This window comes from Bos grunniens, chromosome 14 (assembly GCF_055505025.1).
Source record: "Bos grunniens cultivar Pamir isolate PY7600 chromosome 14, Bosgru_T2T1.0, whole genome shotgun sequence".
NCBI classification, from domain to species: domain Eukaryota; kingdom Metazoa; phylum Chordata; class Mammalia; order Artiodactyla; family Bovidae; genus Bos; species Bos grunniens.
Genome location: NC_141178.1, coordinates 72683387 through 72703558, shown reverse-complemented (window position 1 = coordinate 72703558; position 20172 = coordinate 72683387). Strand labels below are relative to the sequence as shown.

The window sequence follows — 20172 nt, the reverse complement described above, 5'->3', positions numbered from 1 at the left end:
CGTGGGAGGGGACTGTCATGGTAAGGATGCCAAAGCACCCGTGGGCAAGATGGCTTTTGAGCTTCATACAGATGTAGCGGAAGGAGGGTTCAAATGAGCGGCTCTGCCTCTGAGCCAGGGTGGAGGGCAGAGCTGGGAGAACAGACCTGCCTCAAAGGAGGACAAGGATTGCATTTTTGAAGGAAACAATTTAGCATTACACCTCTAGAGGCAGCATGAAGGCTGGATTGAAGAAGCAAAATGTTGGCACCAAAGAGAGAACTTACAGCGGTCAGTTCATCCAACAAGCCGGTAATACATGCTTTGTCTCTCCAGGTGCCATCCTTGGTGCTGGTCACTCTGGGATGCCAAGACGGAACTCTTTCAAGTATAACAGGGTGATGGGGAGCATGGACTTTCCATCTAGACGGTGTTCAAATCCTACGTCTCCCACTTACCAGCTGGGTGGTCTTGGGTGAGTTACTTAACGTCTCTGTGCCCCTATAGCATCGTCCATATACTGGGAATCATCACACTTCATTCCTCACAGGGTTGTTGTGAGGGTTAAATGAGATGATATGTTTTATTGATGATGAAGCTCTTAGAACTTCACTTGGTACAGCAAGTACTCCATCAATATTATTCATTCTAGAAATCTCCATCCCAATGAAATCTATCTCTGTTAATGGCCTTGTGTGTGTGTTTTTACTTTACTACTTCTGTTTTCAAAAGCTCCTTTCACCAGCCTGGAATGACCACTCCTTCCTTTTGCCCATATCCAAATCCTCCTTATCATTTGAAGCCGAGGAAACTCGGGGAAGGGCCTTGACCCAGATAGACCCTCTCTGCCACTCTGGTTCTGCAGCTGAGTTTCTCAGGACATCACTGGGCCTCTGGGTTTCAGTCCCCTGTTCTCTGAAGTGGATACAAACATATATCATATATTTAATTGATTTATGATATTGTGTTAGTTTTAGGAGTACAGGAAAGTGACTCAGTTATATGTATATACATTTTTTTCAGATTATTTTCCATTATGTTATTATAAAATGTTGAATATGGTTCCCTGTGCTATGCAGTAAACTCTTGTTGCTTATCTATTTTGTGTATAGTTTGTTAATCCCATACTCATAACTTTTCCCTCCCTGCTTCCCCCTTTGGTAACCATACATTTGTTTTCTATGTCTGTGAGTTGGTTCAGTTTGAGGTATAGATTCATATGTATGCTTTTTTGCACCCCCCCATATGAGTGACATTATATGTTTTTTTCTGTCTGACTTATTTCACTTAGTGTGATATTCTTTTCAGTTCATCAGTGTTGCTGCAGATGGTAATATTTCATTCTTTATCATGGCTGAGTAATATTCTACTGTATATATTACTATACATATATATGTGTGTATATATGTATATATAAAATGAGTCATCTGTTGATGGGAAAACCCAATGTTCACAGCAGCACTGTTTACAATAGCCAAGACAGGGAGGTGGAGGTGTTTACACAGACCTGGTAGAGTTCTTGGAAGTGAAATCCTCAAACTCTGGCAGGTATTCAGTGCTTAATCAATAATAGATATTATTGAGCCAAATCTTGCCAGTCCTTCCTGCCTGAACTTCCCCCTGGACCCTAGTAATTATTGATTCTAATGCTTATCTGGTTAGTTATTGACCATGTAGACCATGTAGTAATTTGTACCACCTTTCCTCACTACTTGCTTGGAATTACTATTGGAAACTTATGGACCCTTAGCTTTTTGAACACACCTAGCATCCTCCCTTTCTTAGCTCGTGGCTCAGTGGTAAAGAATCTGCCTGCCCAGTAGGAGACACGGGTTTGATCCCTGGGTTGGGAAGATCCCCTGGAGAAGGAAACTGCAACCCTTTCCAGTGTTCTCACCTGGGAAATCCCATGGACATGGGAAATCCTGTGGAAATCCCATCCACGAGGAGCCTCATGGGCTATAGTCCATGGGGTTGCAAAGAGTCAGACATGACTTAGGTGACTAAACAATAAGTAACCTCCTCACTGCAGTGGGGTGTCCTGGGGGGAGACCCTCCACTTGACTACAGTTTGCCGAGCAATCCAGAGCCTCCTGTGTTCCAGGAGCCTCGTGTGGGGCTTGGATTTTCCAGCACCTCATTGCCTTTCCATGGCGGTACCTTGCCCTGCTGGCACAGCTGGAGCTTCACAGTCCCCCTTCTCTCACGACTTGTATTTTGTTGCATCTCTAGCTTGGCACAGTGCATGCTCCCTCCCTGGCTGTGGACTCTGCTGGCTGCCCCTGTCACCAGCTGTGAGGCTGACGCCTGGCCCTGGGTCCAGAGCTGGGCCAGAGCAGATAAGGGCCTGTTCTCAGAACCAGCTCACTGATCGTTGGATGCCTCCTTCTCTTTTTCTCCTCTGTGAAAACAGGAGCCTTGCAACTCTGTTCCAGGAAACATTGTAACGGCCTGTGCCCTGGACGTGGCCTCACCTGAGATAAGGCCTGGGGGTGGGCTCTAAGGAAGGAAAAGCTACAGCAGAAAAGAAGGTCTCATCTGTGGAAAGATTCTTCAGTCAGGGAAACAACCACCTCTGGCAACCATGGCCAGGAGCCTGGGATGGGCGGGAGCCTGGGCTGCCCGGGGGCACGTGAAGACCAGGCTTGCCCCCAGAGGAGGGGCTGATGGCTTCTTTGCCATCCCAGGCATGTGCCTCGGAGGGGTGTGGGGGCTCCTGCACCCAAAACAGAAGCACCAGGGCCCGTGATGACAGCTCTCCAAGGCCTCAGCCGTGGAGCTGGGTGGCTGGGGCTGTGGCGGCTGGCGCAGACGGACCCTGGACAAAGTGTGATCCAGGTTGCATCACTCAAGTTGTCTGGATCTCACTTTCCTGCCTAAAAAATAAATGTGTCATGTCAGTGGTTTAAACATCTTAAAAAAAAAAAAAATCAGAATGCTTTAAAGTTTTTTTTTTAACAAAAAGGAATTGTATACATATTCCAAGTTTGTAAGTCAGGTAAAAAGAGAAGCTCTTTCCTGCCCTTCAGAGCTACTGCGTGGCGTGTACCCAAGGTGCATATGTGTAAAACTGGCTTCCCCAGACAAGATGGAAACTCCACGGGCTAGTCACTCTCAGCTGTCTCTTCTAGGTCTCCCGGGCCGCTTCGGTGATGCTCCCTGTCAACAGAGCTGGCGGAGCAGTGCTTGCGTACAGGGACAGGGGTCAAAATATTTACCCATGATGACCCAGTCACAAACTGAATAGAAAGGATGCTGGTTAGTTAACTGGCTGGACGTCAGTCATGTTTTTTTTTTGGTGTTAGAATCATATGGGAGGTGTTTTCAAAGTACATTCTTTGGGTCTCATTCCGATTCCTTTGAACAAAAATTTGGGCTATTATTGATATTTAAAATTTTTTTTTTTTTACTTAAAATTTTTTATTAAGTATTGTTGGTGTTTACAGTGCTGTGTTAATTTCGGCTGTATAGCAAAATGACTCAGTTAGACACGTACTCTTTCACACATGCTTTTCCATGATGGTTTATCACAGGATATTGATGTTGAGTATAGTTCCCTGTGCTACCCAGTAGGGCCTTGCTGCTTATCTGTCTTAGATGTAATAGTTTGCATCTGCTAATCCCAAACGCCCAGCCCTTCTCTTCCCCACCCTCCCTTCCGCTTGGCAAGTCCGAGTCTGTTCTTTATGTCTGCGGGTCTGTTTCTGTTTTATAGATACGTTCACTTGTGTCATATTTCAGATTCCACACATAAGTGATATCATATGGTGTTTGTCTCTTTCTTTATGACTTCACGTAGTTTGCCAATATGCCAATCTCTAGGTCCAGCCACGTTCCTGCAAATGGCATTATTTTATTATTTTTGGGGGCTGATTATTACTCCATTGTATATATTGTTGTTGTTGTTCGGTCGCTGAGTAGTGTCTGAGTCTTTACAACTCCATGGATTGTACCACACCAGGCTTCCCCGTCCTTCACTATCTCCTGGAGTTTGCTCAAATGCATGTCCGTTGAGTCAGTGATGCTATCTACCTAGCTCGTCCTCTGTCACCCCCTTCTGCTCCTGCCTTCAATCTTTCCCAGCATCAGGGTCTTTTCCAGTGAGTCGGCTCTTCACATCAGGTGGCCAAACTATTGGAGCTCCAGCTTCAGCATCAGTCCTTCCAACGAATATTCAGGGTTGATTTCCTTTAGGATAGACTGGCTTGATCTTCTTGCAGTCCAAGGGACTTTCAAGAGTCTTCTCCAGCACCACGGTTCGAAAGCGCCAATTTTTGGCACTCAGCCTTCTTTATGGTCCATGACTACTGTAAACACGATAGCCTTGACTATGTAAACATTTGTCAGCAAAGTGATGTCTTGGCTTTTTTATATGCTGTCCAGGTTTGTCATAGCTTTTCTTCCAAGGAGCAAGCACCTTTTAATTTCCTGGCTGCAGTAATCATCCACAGTGATTTTGGAGCCCAAGAAAAGAAAATCTGTCACTGTTTCCAAGTTTTATCCATCTATTTGCCATGAAGTGATGGGACCAGATGCCATGGTTTTTGTGTTTTGAATGTTGAAATTTAAGCCAGTGTTTTCCACTCTCTTTCACCCTCATCAAGAGGCTCTTTAGTTCCTCTTCACTTTCTGCCATTAGAGTGATATCATCTGCATATCTGTATATATTAATATGCACTGAATCTTCTTTATTCATCTGTCGATGGGCATTTAGATTGTTTCCATATCTGGGTTATTGTAAATAGTGCTGCTGTGAACACAGGCGTGCATGTGTCTTTTTGAATTATAACTGTATCTGGATGTGTGGGGGATTTGTTGTTGTTCAGTTGCTTAGTTGTGTCTGAGTCTCTGTGACCCCATGGACTGCAGCATGCCAGGCCTCCCTGTCCTTCACTCCCTGTCCCTCACTCCGGAGCTTGCTCAAACTCATGTCCATTGAGTTGGTGATGCCATCCAGCCATCTCTTCCTCTGTCGTCCCCTTCTCCTCCTGCCTTCAATCTTTCTCAGCATCAAGGTCTTTGCCAATGAGTTGGCTTGCATTTTGAATAATATCCAGATGAAATAGGTAAATTTACTCTTTCCCAATGAAACACTAAGACCTCTATTCTTGCTCTTTTGTCGGGTGAGTGGTGTCTGGGGGTTATCCACAGAATGAAAAGAGACTGAAGTCGACCCTGAACACAGGACAAGAATCCCACCAGGGATACCATGAAGCATGTACCCTGGGATGGGTTTCAAGCTGAACAGTCCATGAAATAGGAACTAATTGATTTCCTAGGGCTGCTTGAAAAAATGACCACAAACTTAGTGGCTTGAGAAAAACTCTAGAAATTTAATCTCTCAGAGGTCTGCTGGCCAGAATCTGAAATCCAGGGCATTGGTAAGGCTGTGCTCTCCTGGAAGGCTCTGGGGAGAAACTTCTCCTCTTTCAGGTTATGAAGACCCTGGGCGTCCCTTGGCTTGTGGCTGGATAACTTCCTTCTCCACCTTTGTCTTCATACAGACATCTCTTTTCTCCATCTCTTCCCAGCGTCTCTTACAAAGACACTTATTGGTGGATCATCCAGGGTGATTTCAAGATAGCTAACTTAATTACATCTACAAAGACTTCTTTTTCAGTTAGGCTCCCATTAATAGGTGTTGGAAGTCAGGATGTGGACATATCTTTTGAGAGGGGAGCCACTGTTCAACCCACTATCACACACTATTAACCCTGTTGTGGAGATGAGGACACCTGGATTCAAGGCATGGGGGTGATTTGTCCCTGGTCACTCAGCTGGTGGGTGGCAGAGCAGGGCTGGGACTCACCCTCAGGCTTGCTTTGTAGACAGTCTATGGCAGAACATGAATAGAAGGAACCTCAGAGAACGTGGGCCCGTCCTTAGCGATCTGGCTTGCAAAGCTCTGCTTTGCCCACAGAGGGCGCTCAGTGTCAGTCTGTTACAGAGGTGGTGACTGGATCTGATTTGGCCTGAGTGGCTGCGGGGGCTGGCAGTAGTAGTGATGGTAGCAGTAGTGTGTGAGTTCAGGCGTGTCCGACTCTTTGCGACCCCATGGACTGTAGCCCGACAGGCTCCTCTGCCCATGGGATTCTCCGGGCAAGAATACTGGAATGGGTTGCCATTTCCTTCTCCAGGGGATCTTCCCGACCCAGGGATCGAATCCGGGTCTCCTGCAGCGGCAGGCGGATTCTTGACCTCTGCACCACCTAACTGACCTACCTTCCTCTATATCTTGAGCACAGTGCAGAAAATGTCAGACAAATGAAATTTCATGCGTATAGGAAGATGCTGTGTCCGTACTCCCACGTGTCTTTCTGGTGTCTACAGCTTGTAGTGAGCAGCACTGCACCGATGCCACGGAAAAGGGCTGTTTGGGAAGGCTTCCTCAGTCTCTTCCTGCCTCCTTCTTTCCTTAACGCACTTCAGATCAGTCATGCTGCTGAGTGTCCCAAGGATGTGAGGTGAGGTTAATGATGCTCTTCCTGCAGATCTCAGAGTGTTTCCAGGTTTTGTTGATTTAGGGGGTCCTGTTGAAGCCAGGAGGAAGGAAAAGATAAAATTTCGAAGTCTGTTCAAGCCCTAAGGTTTTAGGAAAAATGTAATCATGTTTTACAGCACCAGATGTAAGCACATATTGTAACTGTGAGGGCAACGTGAAGTAGGGGACAGGCATGTTCTTTTCCTTAGGAAGAGCAGGGCTTAAACTTCAGCTGGAAGGATGGAAGCTAGACAACAGTCCCTTTGTGATGTCAGGGGTTCTGTTTCATGGGAAAGAGCCTGAGACTGACTTCTCACGCACCTTCTGAGGCACCTTCTCAGGGGGAGTTTGGAAACCAGGAGGACGGTGGGGCTGCCTGGGGCGGGAATGAAGGGTGATGACACCTTCTGACGTCAGGAAGACTTTCCGAAAGTAACGCCTGTAAAACCTTGCAGTGATTGACTTGGGAACCCGAAATGGCCCCAGAACCAACAAAACGGAGGCTGAATCCTCAATAGTCACCAGTGATTTGGAGGTCTTTCTGCCTGGTTCCCTGGTGGCTCAGATGGTAAAGAATCTGCCTGCAGTGCAGGAGACCTGGGTTCGATCCCTGGGCTAGGAAGATCCCCTGTAGAAGGAAATGGCAACCCACTCCAGTATTCTTGCCTTGAGAATCCCATGGACAGAGGAGCCTGGCAGGCTGCAGTTCATGGGGTTGCAAAGAGTCAGACACGACTGAGCAACTAACGCTAACACTTTCACAGTGGTTGGCACCCAGTAAGCATTTAGAGGTTCTGACACACAAATGGGAAACCCTGTGATCCTCGTGTATGTGGCATGGAGAGGATGGAAAAGCCCCAGGTTTTGGTAGGAGAGTCCTGATGTGGTTGAAAAGCAAATGCTTTCTTGTGTTTCAAGATGAAGGCAGATTGAAGCTTGATATTTTTGTTCATCACAAACTTGAAGTCAAGGCTCGGCTCAGTGGAGCATTAGAAGGCCATTGTTTTCTGGGATGGTCGGTCTCGGGCCTGGGGTGTCGAAGGACCCCAGCCCCCTGGATTTTCTTCTGCTTCTTTGGGAGCGGCCCACCACTAGGCCAGCTCCCAGTCATCTGAAACACCCCTTGGGAGGCAGATACTTGAGACCCGTTCCAAGTTGAAAGTGACGCTCACGTGATGGGTCTGCCCTGCTCTGCGACACTGCAGCTAATTCTCCCAGTCGTGGCAATTCTCCGAATTCCTGGACATGATCAAGTGACCAAACAACTTTAGGTCAGCTTCAGGAGAAAGCTGTCTCTGGAATGTAGTGTGAGAGCATGTGAAAACCTCAAGCCCCGAGTTGTGTTATGAATGTCCATATTCTTTGCAGGCAGCTCTTTTTAGGGAAGGAATATACAACCCTTAAAGTCGAAAGGCCTTCAGTTAAAAAAAAGAATCAGAAGTGCAACTCAATGACCCTTCGGTAAGTGGCGCATGTTCGTATTTTGGGAACTCAAATCAATGGAAATACACTGAATTGCCTTCAGCACATTTTTGTAAGCATGTTTGGAATATTCGTTGCTCTAAAGCTGACCTCGTAAGAGGCATATGTGAATCCTAACCCCAGCTAGTGCTAGAAGCTTCTAGCACTAGCTGGGTCTCTTACTCACTCTGAAACAGTAAGCAAACCTCCTAACTTCTCAGGAAGTCAGTTTCCCTATTTCTAAAATTAGTTGGCTTCAGAGTTTCCTTCACTATTTAAAATTCTCTAATGTATTTTCAAGTGTTAGATGAACTAACTAAGATACATCACCATTGATGGATCCATCACAGAATTTGTCAGGATCTCTGATGTTTGTAGAGTTCTTCCTATTCTCACTTGTTTAGAAGCTTCAGAGCGTGGCAGGAGGGCTGTGTGTTCCTCCAGCATACAGATTAGGGAGCTGGGGCTCAGGTCAGTTAAGTGTCAAAGCCAGACCACTCTGGCTGGTGGACAGACAAGGTGAGATAAAACTCCTAGATCTTCTGATATCTAGTTCAGGTATCTACCAGAGTTCTTCCCAGTCTTGCCACTTAAAGTGTTGACAGAGCAAGAAGCCATAGCTAGTCTCTGCCAGACACAGATTCCCACTGCATTTGGTCTTCTGTTTGCGCGTGCTCAGTCCACCACTAACGGTTGCTCCTTTACCTCCATTTTTCCATCTTTAAAATGGGTGATATCACATCCAATGTTTGATACCATATCCGAGGATACTCGTACATGAATACTCTTGCTTTCTTCATTTTGTTTGAATTGTTCGTAAATGGAATATTCAGCATTCATTACAAATTCATTACACATGATGCCTTGTAGGTGCTTGGAATGCTGGAAAGATGGTTGTGGTATGTTGCTATGGGAAACAAACGGTACAAAGTAACATGTTTTGTACAAACGCTTTCTGTATAAAAATGCACAGAAAGGTATAGGAGGAAGTAAGAAGGATCATCACAGGTGGGCTAGTTATGGTTTGGGGCATTCCTGGTACGACCAGTGCTTTTCACTTCTTTGTTGCTTTTCTGCCTGCGTGATAAGTCACTTCAGTCATGTCCGACTCTTGCCCAGCAGACTCCTCTGTCCATGGGTTCTCCAGGCAAGAGTACTGGAGTGGGTTGCCATGCCCTCCAGGGGATCTTCCCAACCCAGGGATCAAACCCACATCTCCTGTGTCTCCTGCACTGGCAGGCAGGTTCTTTACCGCTCGTGCCATCTGGGAAGCCCTCGATTTTCCTTAAATGTGTAAGCTGACTATATGTTATGTGGTAATTTGTTTCTTTAAAAAACTTTTCTTTTAAAAGTGTGCAGGTGAGGACTTTTTGGGGGAGAAAATCGGATAACCAGTTTACTTCTAGGTGGCGCTTGAATGAGACCCAGTCCCCCAGTTTTTCCAGACACAGATTGTATCTCATCTCCAGTAATCGCTGATTAACCCTCTTTTAGTTCAGCAAAGACAGCCGCTTTCAGCTGCCCCCTGGGTCAGTGGGATGCTGTCGCCAAGCGCTTGGGGGCCCAGGGGCTGCATCTGCCGCTTGCCTTTGCCAAACAGCTGTGCTCGGAGCCAGGAGCAGGATAACACTCACCTGCAGGAAATGTGGGTGGTGAGCTTGGTCTGCCGGCTGGGAGACAAAGAGCGGACGGTCCCACTCCAACAGGTGGGCCGGCCAATCGAGCAAGGTCTAGAGCCATGCGAAAAGCATGTCTGTTGCTCTGAGTAGCAAGCCAGAGTGCCTCAGCTGTTGGATAAGACCGCGGGCAGGATGTTGTTGCAATTTGGCTGAGAACCCACAGTCCCTGGGCTCAGGACTTGCAGCACAGAGGATCCTGAAAGGGCGTTTCCCCTAAGCTCGCTAGTAGAATTGGAGGGAGACAGAATGAAACCATGGCGTGCACACAAGCGGAGGCGTCAGTTGCACGCATAAAGGCATCAACAGAACACACAGATTCACTGCTCCGGTGTATTTCTGTCACATCTCTCTCAGTCTTTTCAGGAGCAGAGGGGCTACCTTCCTTTGCTCTTAGTAAGCATTGGCTCCAAAACTGGAAACCGAAATCACTTAATTGCCTTTCGGAATGTAATTAAAAAAATGGATTGAAGTATAGTTGATTTACAGTGTCGTGTTTCTACTGTACAGCAAATTGATTCCGTATGCATATACGTATATGCACCAAATGAGATTTTAAAACAATTTTGTATTTGAGTGTATTTCTGGTTGCATTTTGTTTCATGGCGAGTGAAATTGTTTTTCCATTTCTGAAAGCAATAAATAGTATTCTTTCTATTTTCTATTGAAGTGGAATCGAATAACAATATTGTATGCCATTTTCAGGTGAACAGCAAAGTGGTTCATTTATACCTACCCGTGTATCTATTCTTTTTCAAATTCTTTTCCTATTTAGGTTATTACAGAGTATTGAGTAGAGTTCACTGTGCTATACAGTACGTCCTTGTTGGTTATCTATTTTAAACATAACATTTGTGTACATGTCAATCCGGAACACCTGATCTGCCCCTCCCCTTCACCCTTCTCCACTGGTGACCGTAAGTTTGTTCTCTAGGTCTGTTAGTCTATTTCTGTTTCATAAACACATTCATTTATAAAGATTCTGCATATAAAAGCTTCCGCATATAAGCAATACCGTATGATATTTGCCTTTCTCTAGTAACAGTATTAAGAGTACATTGGCGTAAGTTAAATAGGATCATTTGTAATGTTATTAATAATGTAGTTAGAATGTGTCATTGGTAGAAATCTTTAAAGTGATGCAAACCACTGTTGCTTCCACCATTCCTCCTCCCTGGGAGTTGAAAGACAGGGGCTTTGCTGTCTCACCTACTAACTGCGTGCATAAGTCAGTGGCTCCCAAGGTTGTCTGAACACTGGAGTCACTTGGAGGAGGGGCGGGCTTCAGAAACTCCCGCTGTATGTTTCTTCATCTCCAGAGATTCTGAGGGAGTAGACCTACGGCACAGCCAGTGTGCTGGAGTTTGTAAAACAGCCCCAGGTGATCCTAATGTGAGGAGTATTGGGAACCACGGCCCCAAGCGAATTCTTTGATCTCCCAGAGCCTTAGTTTCCTTATCACCCGGGGGTACTGGGTGTCTACGAAGCAGGGTCTCTGCCCTTCACATTCTTAAAGATGCAGGCGAACACCTTCAAGTAAGTAGTTCAACACTTTCTCCCTGAAAGCGACTGCGGGACAGTAAAGACATCAGGGTTCTAGAAGCAGGGGAGAATGTCAGGTCTGTCTGGGTCTGTTGGTACAAAAGGAAGAAGAAGAAACAGAAAATGGAGAGGAGACGGGTGCCTCCCAGAAACTCCTCTCTCCAAGCCAGCTTCGCTGCTGCAAGTTCATGTTTTCAGACATGAACAGAGTGAGCTGGGGCAGAGCTCAGTAAGAGCTGGGTCTCGGAGGTATAGGCTCCTGTGGGCTACAGTTGTGACCTCAGAGAAGCCACTTTATCACTTTGGAGCCTCAGTGTCTCTGTCGGGGGCTTCCCTGGTGGGTCAGATGGTAAAGAGTCCGCCTACGATGCAGGAGACCCGGGTTGGATCCCTGGGACAGGAAGATCCCCTGGAGAAGGAAATGGACAGAGGAGCCTAGTGGGCTACAGTCCAGAGGGTCACACAGTTGGACACGACTCAGCGACTGAACACACTGTATCAGGAAGATGACGGGGTGAACCCATTGGTTTATAAATTCCCTTCAATTATGCCTGGGAAGAATTGCTACAATTCTCCATGCCCCACCCCCCACCTCCCACCCTACAGTGGTTTCCGGGCTTTTTGCCAACAGAATACAAAGTGGGTCAGTAGGTGGCGCTAGAGACCTTTGAATTGGGCTTTTAGGGCTCTTCGTTCACCTGATTCATCTCCCCCATTGGCAGTCCTGGGAATGCTGCCCTGGCAGGCGTTACTGTTGCTGGGCTTGACAGCTGCTGTCTGAACTTACTCGTTTATGAGCCACAAAGGGGCAACATTTAAAGGAAAAGCATTTCTTTGCAGTTCCCAGCCCCAGGAGGGCACAGCACACTGGAACCAGTTTGGTGCTTGGAGCCCAGTTCCATCTTGCCTCTCTTACAGGGGTAAGACCTCCCCTGAGTCTGATGCTTGGTAGATGTTCCTGCAGTGATGAATCAGTGCGGGATCCTGGGCATGCTTAATAGAACTTCTGGATTCAGAGAGAAACCTGGGCTATTTTTAAAAAGCAAAACCCATTTCTGGGAGGGACATAAATGTGGATGAACGACAGTCCAGCTCCATAAATGAATGAAAAGCATGGAGGTGTCTTGTACATTCCAAGAATTCTGCTGGCACCAAGCTAGAGTATTACATTGCAATGCAAGAAACACGGTGTTTGAGGCCCAAAGAACAAATAACCTACAACGTAATACAGATTTAAAAGCAAGGGCTTTTTACTGAGAGAAAGGATTATTTTTGTACAGGACCTGAGTTTTCTGTTAATAACAAGAGTTGTGGAGTATTGCAGCTAATGCTCCTGGAAATTAAAGTGATATTCATAGAGAGGGTACTTAGAAACGTGTGTGCTAGGGGCAGTTACTAGGATGTTATCAGATGAACCAAAGACCCCTTTCAGTCTTGGGGGAGTGTGCTGGGAGGGCCAGAGGATGGGGAGAAAGTCTAGGATACGCAGACTCAGATTAAGAGCCCTGAGTGGGCTTTCCAGGTGGCTCTGGGGTAAAGAATGTGCCTGCTAACGCAGGAGACATGGGTTCAAACTCTGGTTCAGGAAGATCCCACATGCCACAGAACAGCTAAGCCCGTCAGCCACAACTACTGAGCCTGTGCTCTAGAGCCCGGGAGCCACGACTACTGAAGCCCGTGTGCCCGAGAGCCCATGCTCCGCAGCAAGAGAAGCCTGCACGTCACAGCTAGAGAGTAACCCTTGCTCACCACAACTAGAGAAAAGCCCATGTAGCAACGAAGACCCAGCACAGGCAAAACAAATAAATTAAAAAGCCCCGAGTGCCTGGTATTTAAGCTGTCGTGAAGTCTCTTGGTTGGCTTCCCCGTAATCCCTAGGGTCAATCTGGTGTGATAAACTTTTTCCAGTGGTCAAGTTTATCTAGGATATGCTTTATCTTGGAAGTTACAGAAACTTCCAAAGAACAGCTGGCTGGGTTTTCCCTCGCTCCTTGTAGAGTGCTGCCTCAGCTTCTCCACATTTACGGTTTTAATGAAGATCCGAAACAGCTGGTTCCAAGCCGGGCCCCGAGAAGCACCATTCCCGGGAGGGCTCCGGAGACTGCCTGTCAGCTCCCAGAACGGTGAGAAAGTAAGTTGAAAATCTCGTGTTCATAGCCTCGCAGTTATAATCATAGCTGCTATTAATTGAATGCCTTCCAAGTGCCAGATGGTATGTTAGGGAGTTTTCACTCATTGCCCTGAAATCTCACGGCAAACCTGCAGGATCCTGTTTTACACCCGGGTTAGTGGAGAGGAGGACAGGGAGACGGGGAAGGCGTCTGCCTTGGTTTCCACGGCCGGAGAGCAGCTGGGCTACACTTCTAACCAGGGTGCCCAGCTCAGCCCTGTTTGCTCAGGACTTTCCTATTAAAAAAAATTTTTTTTTTAAATTTGGCTGTACCAGGTCTTAGTTATGGCATGTGGGATTTAGTTCCCTGACCAGAGATCGAAGCCGGGCCCCCTGCATTGAGTGCTTGGAGTATTAACTACTGGTCTGCCAGCGAAGTTGCAAGACTTGCCCGGTTTTAAGATAAAAAGCCAGGGATGAGGGGTGGGGGTGAGAGAGAAGGGATATACACACACACATATATATAATGTATAAACTTATGGCTGATTCGCTGTTGTACAGCAGAAATGACACAACATTGTAAGGCGATCACCCTCCAGTTAAAAAATAAAGAAATAAAGGCCCCTTCTCTTGTCCCAGTGACCGCCCGGGTCCCGGCAGCCTGACATCCAAGGGTGTTGGGTTCTGTCTGCTGTGCCACGTTGGTGCTGAGACGTGTCCTTGGCTCCCCTCTTGACCGTCAGCGGTGTGCGGTTTGGGCTCTCTCTTGACACCCCCTTCAGGACATGCTGTGCTCTTATCTGTCCCCAAGAGCCAGCTCCTCTACTGCTCGGGGCCTAGTCCCCCCTAAGCTGTTTCCGTGGCCCGCTTGCTCTTGCTTTGGCTCTGCCCCTCCAGGGTTCGTCTGTTCCGAGCTTCCCCCGCTGCTGCTTACAAACCATTTGAAGACTTGGACTTGAGTTCCAGCTGGACTCCCTCCTGCCTGGGCACCCCAGGATCCCTGGAGCCTTTGCTCTCTCATCCAAGACAGGATGGCAGCTGTCCTTATCTCCAGACACGGTCATATAGTTGAACTTCAATGCAGGATATGAAACTGAGTTTGAACTTGAAAGGCACTGCGTATATTGGCTATTGTCATTGCTGGTGACTCCCTATTTCTCCCCCCTGGCCCGTTGGGAAGGACACATGAGTTCAGTGCAGTGTAGACCCTCCAGGCCTGGGAGGTTTTGGGGCCTGGCGACCCGTGGCTTGTGTGTTCTGAGTTTCCTCCCTGCATTTTGTGGATTTAAAGACAGGATTTTGTGAATATCTGAGAAATTGGTTTGTTCAGTGCCTAGTCTTGTATCTAGACTGGTTTTAAGTTGAAAAGGAGGTTGGAACCGTGTATTTTCCAGTCAGCCATCCAGATCCAGCCCTGGGAACACTGGCCCACAGTGTTGTCAATAAGTATTTGTGGCATGAGTGAATCAGTGAGCGAATCGGTGAGCGAATCAGTGAGTGACAGAAAGAGATGGGGTGGACCTTAGAAATGGGAGGTAAAATGGCTTTGTGAGGCTAAAAGTAATCAGTGCAACTAACAAGCTGATCTCTCATGAACACCTTGCATCTTTCTAGAACAAGGTGGCTTGTGAAGATACATATTAAATAAGAAGGGTAATCCTTTCACTTTACTTTTATCCCCTGCTCTAGTTCTTTTCGCCCCTTGATATGGTTATCCCCATCGTAACCCCAGTCTTCTTGGCATCATCTAAGCACAGACATGAGCCATTCTTATGGTACCTATTTTAGCAGCCTTTAAGCAGATTTTACCCCCCAACCTCCACCCCCCGCCCCAACCAATCCAGAGCATGGCCATTTTCAATTATTTCTGTTATTTCCTCTGATCTTACTGGTTACTTCTAAGTCTCCATTGCTGGTTTCTTTTTTCTGCCTACCCATCTTAAATTAGAAAGCCCATGCTTGGGACCTCTTTTCTCTATCTGCACTCCCCTTGGTGATCTCATTAAATCTTCTGGCTTCAATTATTATTTATGTCCCATGATGTTCAGATTTGCATTTCTGGTCCAAGCCTCTCTCCTGAACTCATATATTCAACCGCCTGCAAGGCGTTCTCACTTGCATTTGTTATTGTTGCTGTTCAGTTGCTAAGTCGTGTCAGACTCTTTGCAATACCATGCACTGCAGCACGCCAGGCTTCCCTGTCCTTAACTATCTCCTGGAGTCTACTCAAACTCATGTCCCTCGAGTTGATGATGCCATCCAGCCATCTCATCTTCTGTTGCCCCCTTCCTTTTCCTGTTTTCAGTCTTTCCCAGCAACAGAATCTTTTCCAGTCAGTTGGCTGTTCCCATCTGGTGGTGAAAGTATTGGAGCTTCAGCATCAGTCCTTCCAATGAATATTCAGGGTTGATTTCCTGTAGGATTGTTTGATCTCGTTGCAGTCCAAGGGACTCTCAAGAGTCTTCTCTAGCACCACAATTTGAAAGCATCAGTTCTTTGCTTCTCAGCCTCTTTACCTGCACTCCTGATCCACCCCTCGCCTGCCCCTCCCAACCTGGGTCTCCAATGATCTTCCTCATCTCACCTGAGGGTAGCCTTCCTGTTGCTCAGACCATGAGCCTTGGAGACATCCTTGACTCCTCTTTTTCTCTCATCCCCACCTCTAATCTGCCAGAAACACTTTAGTTCAGCTTTAAAACATCTCATTTCCTTGATATCAAGATACAGATTATGTCACTTTTTAATATCTCCAGATTGGGAAGGTGCCCCAGACACTGGCATCTTAAATTTCATGAGATGTAGTGTAGCAAGGATTTGGCCATTTCTCAGCTCTCTGCTGTTACTGATCAGGTCAAGGTCACCATCATGTCTCATCTGGATGAGGTCTCACCATGTCTCACCATCATGTCTCACTGTCGCAGCCTCTGGAGTGGTTCCCTTCCATCTCAGTTGGCAATCCATTGTCTGTTCTCAAGTGATGGCTTGGTTTGACTCCTTTAAAATACAAATTTAAAAGCTTCTGATGACTTTTTGCCTTGTGAAGGGAATAAAAAGCTAGTGTCCCCTCAACATCCTGCCCCTCTTTCGTATCTACAGCATCCTTACTCCATCCATCCCTCACACGTGTTCCCCAGGCCAGACTAGCTTCACTGCTGCTCAAGAAATTCAGACATACTTCCACCTTTGGGCTTTTGCAGTGGCTGTTTCTATTCCTTGGAACCCTCTTCACTCAGTTATCTGTTTGGCTCACACCTTTGTCTCTCTCAGGTTTTGCTCAAACATCATCTTATCCACGAGGTTTACTTTGACTCTCTAATCAAAATTGCTACCCATCCCACACCCCAGTACTTACCTCCCATTCTCTGCTTTTTGATTCCTATGACACTTACCACTTTCCAGCAGCCTTCAACAGTTTACCAGAGCTTCCCTGGTGGCTCAGACGGTAAAGCGTCTGCCTGCAATGCGGGAGACCCAAGGTTCGATCCCTGGGTCAGGAAGATCCCCTGGAGAAGGAAATGGAAACCCACTCCAGTACTCTTGCCCGGAAAATTCCATGGATGGTGGAGCCTGGTGGGCTACAGTCTATGAAATTGCAAAGAGTTGGACACGACTGAGCGACTTCACTTTCACTTCATTTCACAGTTTACTTATTAATACTTATCTTCGTGTCCTGAATGGAAGCTTCACCTGGGCAAGGATTATCAGTCTGATTTTCCTTCCTGATGTGTCCCCAGCACCTAGAGGAGATGCTCATCCATATTTATTGAATGTGTGATTGAATTTCAGATTCCCTAAGAGCAGCGATAAGATGGAGAACCCCAAGTTGAGCCCGCCACCTTGTCAGAGAGAGCCTGGTGTGGTTTTGGTGATGACAGCAAATGTTGTCCCTCCACCCCTTTCAAAATAAGACTCCCAAAGCTGAAGCTATAGTTAAAAGCAGCAGTGGGGAAGAGGTGCGAAAGATGGCTCATGGAAAATAGCAAAGTCAGCGAAGTCGGCGTCTGAGTAACTTGAGTGAGTCAGAAGCCGGGTGGCCGTGTGTGACTGTCATTAATCACCCTCTTCACACCACATCAGCACGAGGGACGACTTTTGTCTGTACCTCCCGCTTCCAGTGCCATGATGTATGGCCGGGGAAGAGTCCTGAGCACTAATAGTTGAAGAACCCCCGGAGATAAATGCTCATGTCTTAGCCTGTGATGGAAGAGTTAATCATCATGAAGGGTGAATGGACATGCAAACCTGTGTTGGCTCTGGTCTCCTGAGCCTCGACCGGCTGTTCGCCATGTTCGGGGTCCTGGTGACTGTTATGCCAGAAGAGGAAATGGCGCTTGTGCGGAGCTTTGTGACCCCTTGGTTGCATGGCTTTCTGAGAGATTAGCTGAAGATGAGAACACAGGCAGACAGGTATCAGATCAGGCAGGGAGATTCAAACCCTGCCTCTGGGCAACGCCTTCCCCCTCTTTCCCCCTCCGACAGAGAGCTCCAGGTGAGAGTATGTTCTATGGACAGAGAGAAGGACTTGGAACGAGAGTCTCATTTTGCCAAATTCTTGATTCTTTTTAGTTTCCTTCATGATTTATAAAGCGATAGCCTCTAGTAGCTTTACAGAATTTTAGATATCCCCCATGGCTTTAACACTTTTTAGCTCATATGATTCTCTCAATTCTGTAAGGTCAGGGAAGATATAATTACCTTGTTTTACAGACACGCACCGCCCCAAGATTTTGACTTCAAGTCATTTGTCTGCGGTCACAAAGCTAGTAAACAGCAAAGATGGAATAAAAATTCAGCTTCTTGTTTCCGTGTTGTTTAGTTGCTCAGTTGTGTCTGACTCTTTTGTGACCCCGTGGACTGTAGTCTGCCAGGCTCGCTGTCCATGGGATTTTCCAGCCGAGAGTACTGGAGTGAGTTGCCATTTCTTCCTCCAGGGGATCTTCCTGACCCCGGGGGTCGAATCTGTGTCTCCATTTCACCTGTGTTGCAGGTGGATTCTTAACTGCTGAGCCACCAGGGAAGAATTTCTTGTTTCCTAGCTCTCCAAAATTTCAAGAATCTCTTTGAATTCAATATTCATTGAAATGGAGTAATCAGTGATAATCCTCTCAAAGAGAGATTTTCTTAAGAACATGATAGAGGAAGAGAATAAAGACAGTGAGTGACCACAACAGCTGAAGCCTGAGTTACATTTCACCATTCATTCATTCATTCCAAAGATCTATATATATATATTTTGAGTGCCTGTTTTGTGGTAAATTGCTGTTGTTGTTCAGTCACTAAGACATGTCTGACTCTTTGCAACCCCATGGACTACAGCATGCCAGGCTTCCTGTCCTTCACCGTCTCCCCGGGTTTGCTCAAACTCATGTCCATGGAGTTGGTGATGCCATTCAACCATCTCATCCTCTGTCACCCTCTTCTCCTCCTGCCCTCAGTCTTTCCCAGCATCAGGATCTTTTCTAATGAGTTGGCTTTTTGCATCAGGTGGCCAAAGTATTGTAGTAAATATACAAGTTCAATAAAGAATCATGGTGGTTTTTTTGGGCTTACAGATAACAGCAAGGGCAAAAAGGAGGAAAAATTAATTGCAGATGAGAGAAGAGAAGATTCAGGAAGAGATTCAGTGAAGTTTCAGCTGAATCTTAAAAGATGCTGAAAAATTAAAAATTTTTTTGCTCTTTTCTTCGTTATTAGTGCCAAGCACTCCCTTTGTAATTTTTGCTGAAGATCCAGTTATGCTGTTTCCAGGAAGGACACTTTCCTACTCATCACATTAACATGCTGACCTGGGAGGAAAGACAGACTAGTAGAGGCCTTTTTTGGTTTGGTCCATGAGTGTAAACCCAGGTAAATCTCAGAAGCTGGGATGATTAAGAATGCCCTTCTTGCAGGATGGCAGGGTTGCTCTTTCTGTAGCATATTTGTTTCCTGTAATAATTCAGTTTTGCAGAGGACAGAAGGGGAGACAGAAACTTTCTGGAAACTGCCCCTGAGATGTGGGAACTGATGTGAACGTTAGCCTGAGCAGTTTCATGAGCCAAAGCTAGGGGAGCCACCTACTAATTTATTAGGTTGTGAATGAAACCTTTCTCATTCGGAGGTCACGTATCTGGCCACATTGACTATGGGCAAACATCTGAGAACCAGGAAATGGGCAAAAAATGACTTGGGGATGTCAAAGCCAGTATCGTAAAGGCCATTGAGTGAAGCCCTTTCTTTCTGACTTTGGTGCAGAACTTTTTTTCCTTAAGAAACAGTTCTAACTTGGCAACCTGGTTTCCCAAGACATAGCTGATTAGATACAGAAAATGAAAAGGGTGAAGGGGAGAGGTCTGTAAGATTCAGCTCAAGCAAGCTGCATAAAATCCAGAGACCTTGACATTGACCAACCAGGAAAATGCAGAGAAAACTCAGTAAGTGGCCCATCTTCTGGCATTTCATGCAAAGACAACAGCGAACTATGCATGCTTAAGTCTCTTCAGTTGTGTCTGATTCTGTGCGGCCCTATGGACTGTAGCCCGTCAGGCTTCTCTGTCCATGGAATTCTCCAAGCAAGAATACTGGAGTGGGTTGCTATGCCCTCTTCCAGGAGATCTTCCTGACCCAGGGATCACACCCGCATCTCTCATGTCTCCCGCATTGTGAAGCGGGTTCCTTACCACTAGTGCCAACTGGGAAGCCCCAACAGTGTGCTGTTAGTAAATTCCCTTGGCTGTTGTCATGCAACGAGAAATGACCGTTGATCACTGAACAGGATTAAATTATGTTTAATGCCCCCAATTTACAAAGCCAAGAGAGGCGAGACACTTTTCCTTTCAAGATAGCTAAGATATTTAATTCATATTTAAAAAATTAAAAAAATTATATAATTTGGAAAAGCCACTTATTTGAAATTCCTCTTGCTTGATAAAACTAGGTTAAAG

General features: G+C 46.4%; 1 protein-coding gene across 29 annotated transcripts in view; it reads left to right on the top strand.

Annotated features, from left to right (window-relative positions):
* LOC147359668 (uncharacterized) overlaps positions 1 to 20172 on the top strand; it is a 587603-nt gene that overhangs the window by 63921 nt on the left and 503510 nt on the right. For 6 of the 29 annotated variants that reach the window (XM_086335516.1, XM_086335517.1, XM_086335509.1 and 3 more), the window contains exons 1-2: positions 11832 to 12059; positions 13137 to 13270. The exons of 4 other annotated variants lie outside the window; for them this stretch is intronic. In XM_086335516.1, coding sequence (XP_086191642.1) covers positions 11933 to 12059; positions 13137 to 13270 — 261 coding nt within the window. In that variant the 5' untranslated portion in view covers positions 11832 to 11932. 19 more of the 29 variants (XR_015140278.1, XR_015140281.1, XR_015140291.1 and 16 more) reach the window with 9 other exon arrangements.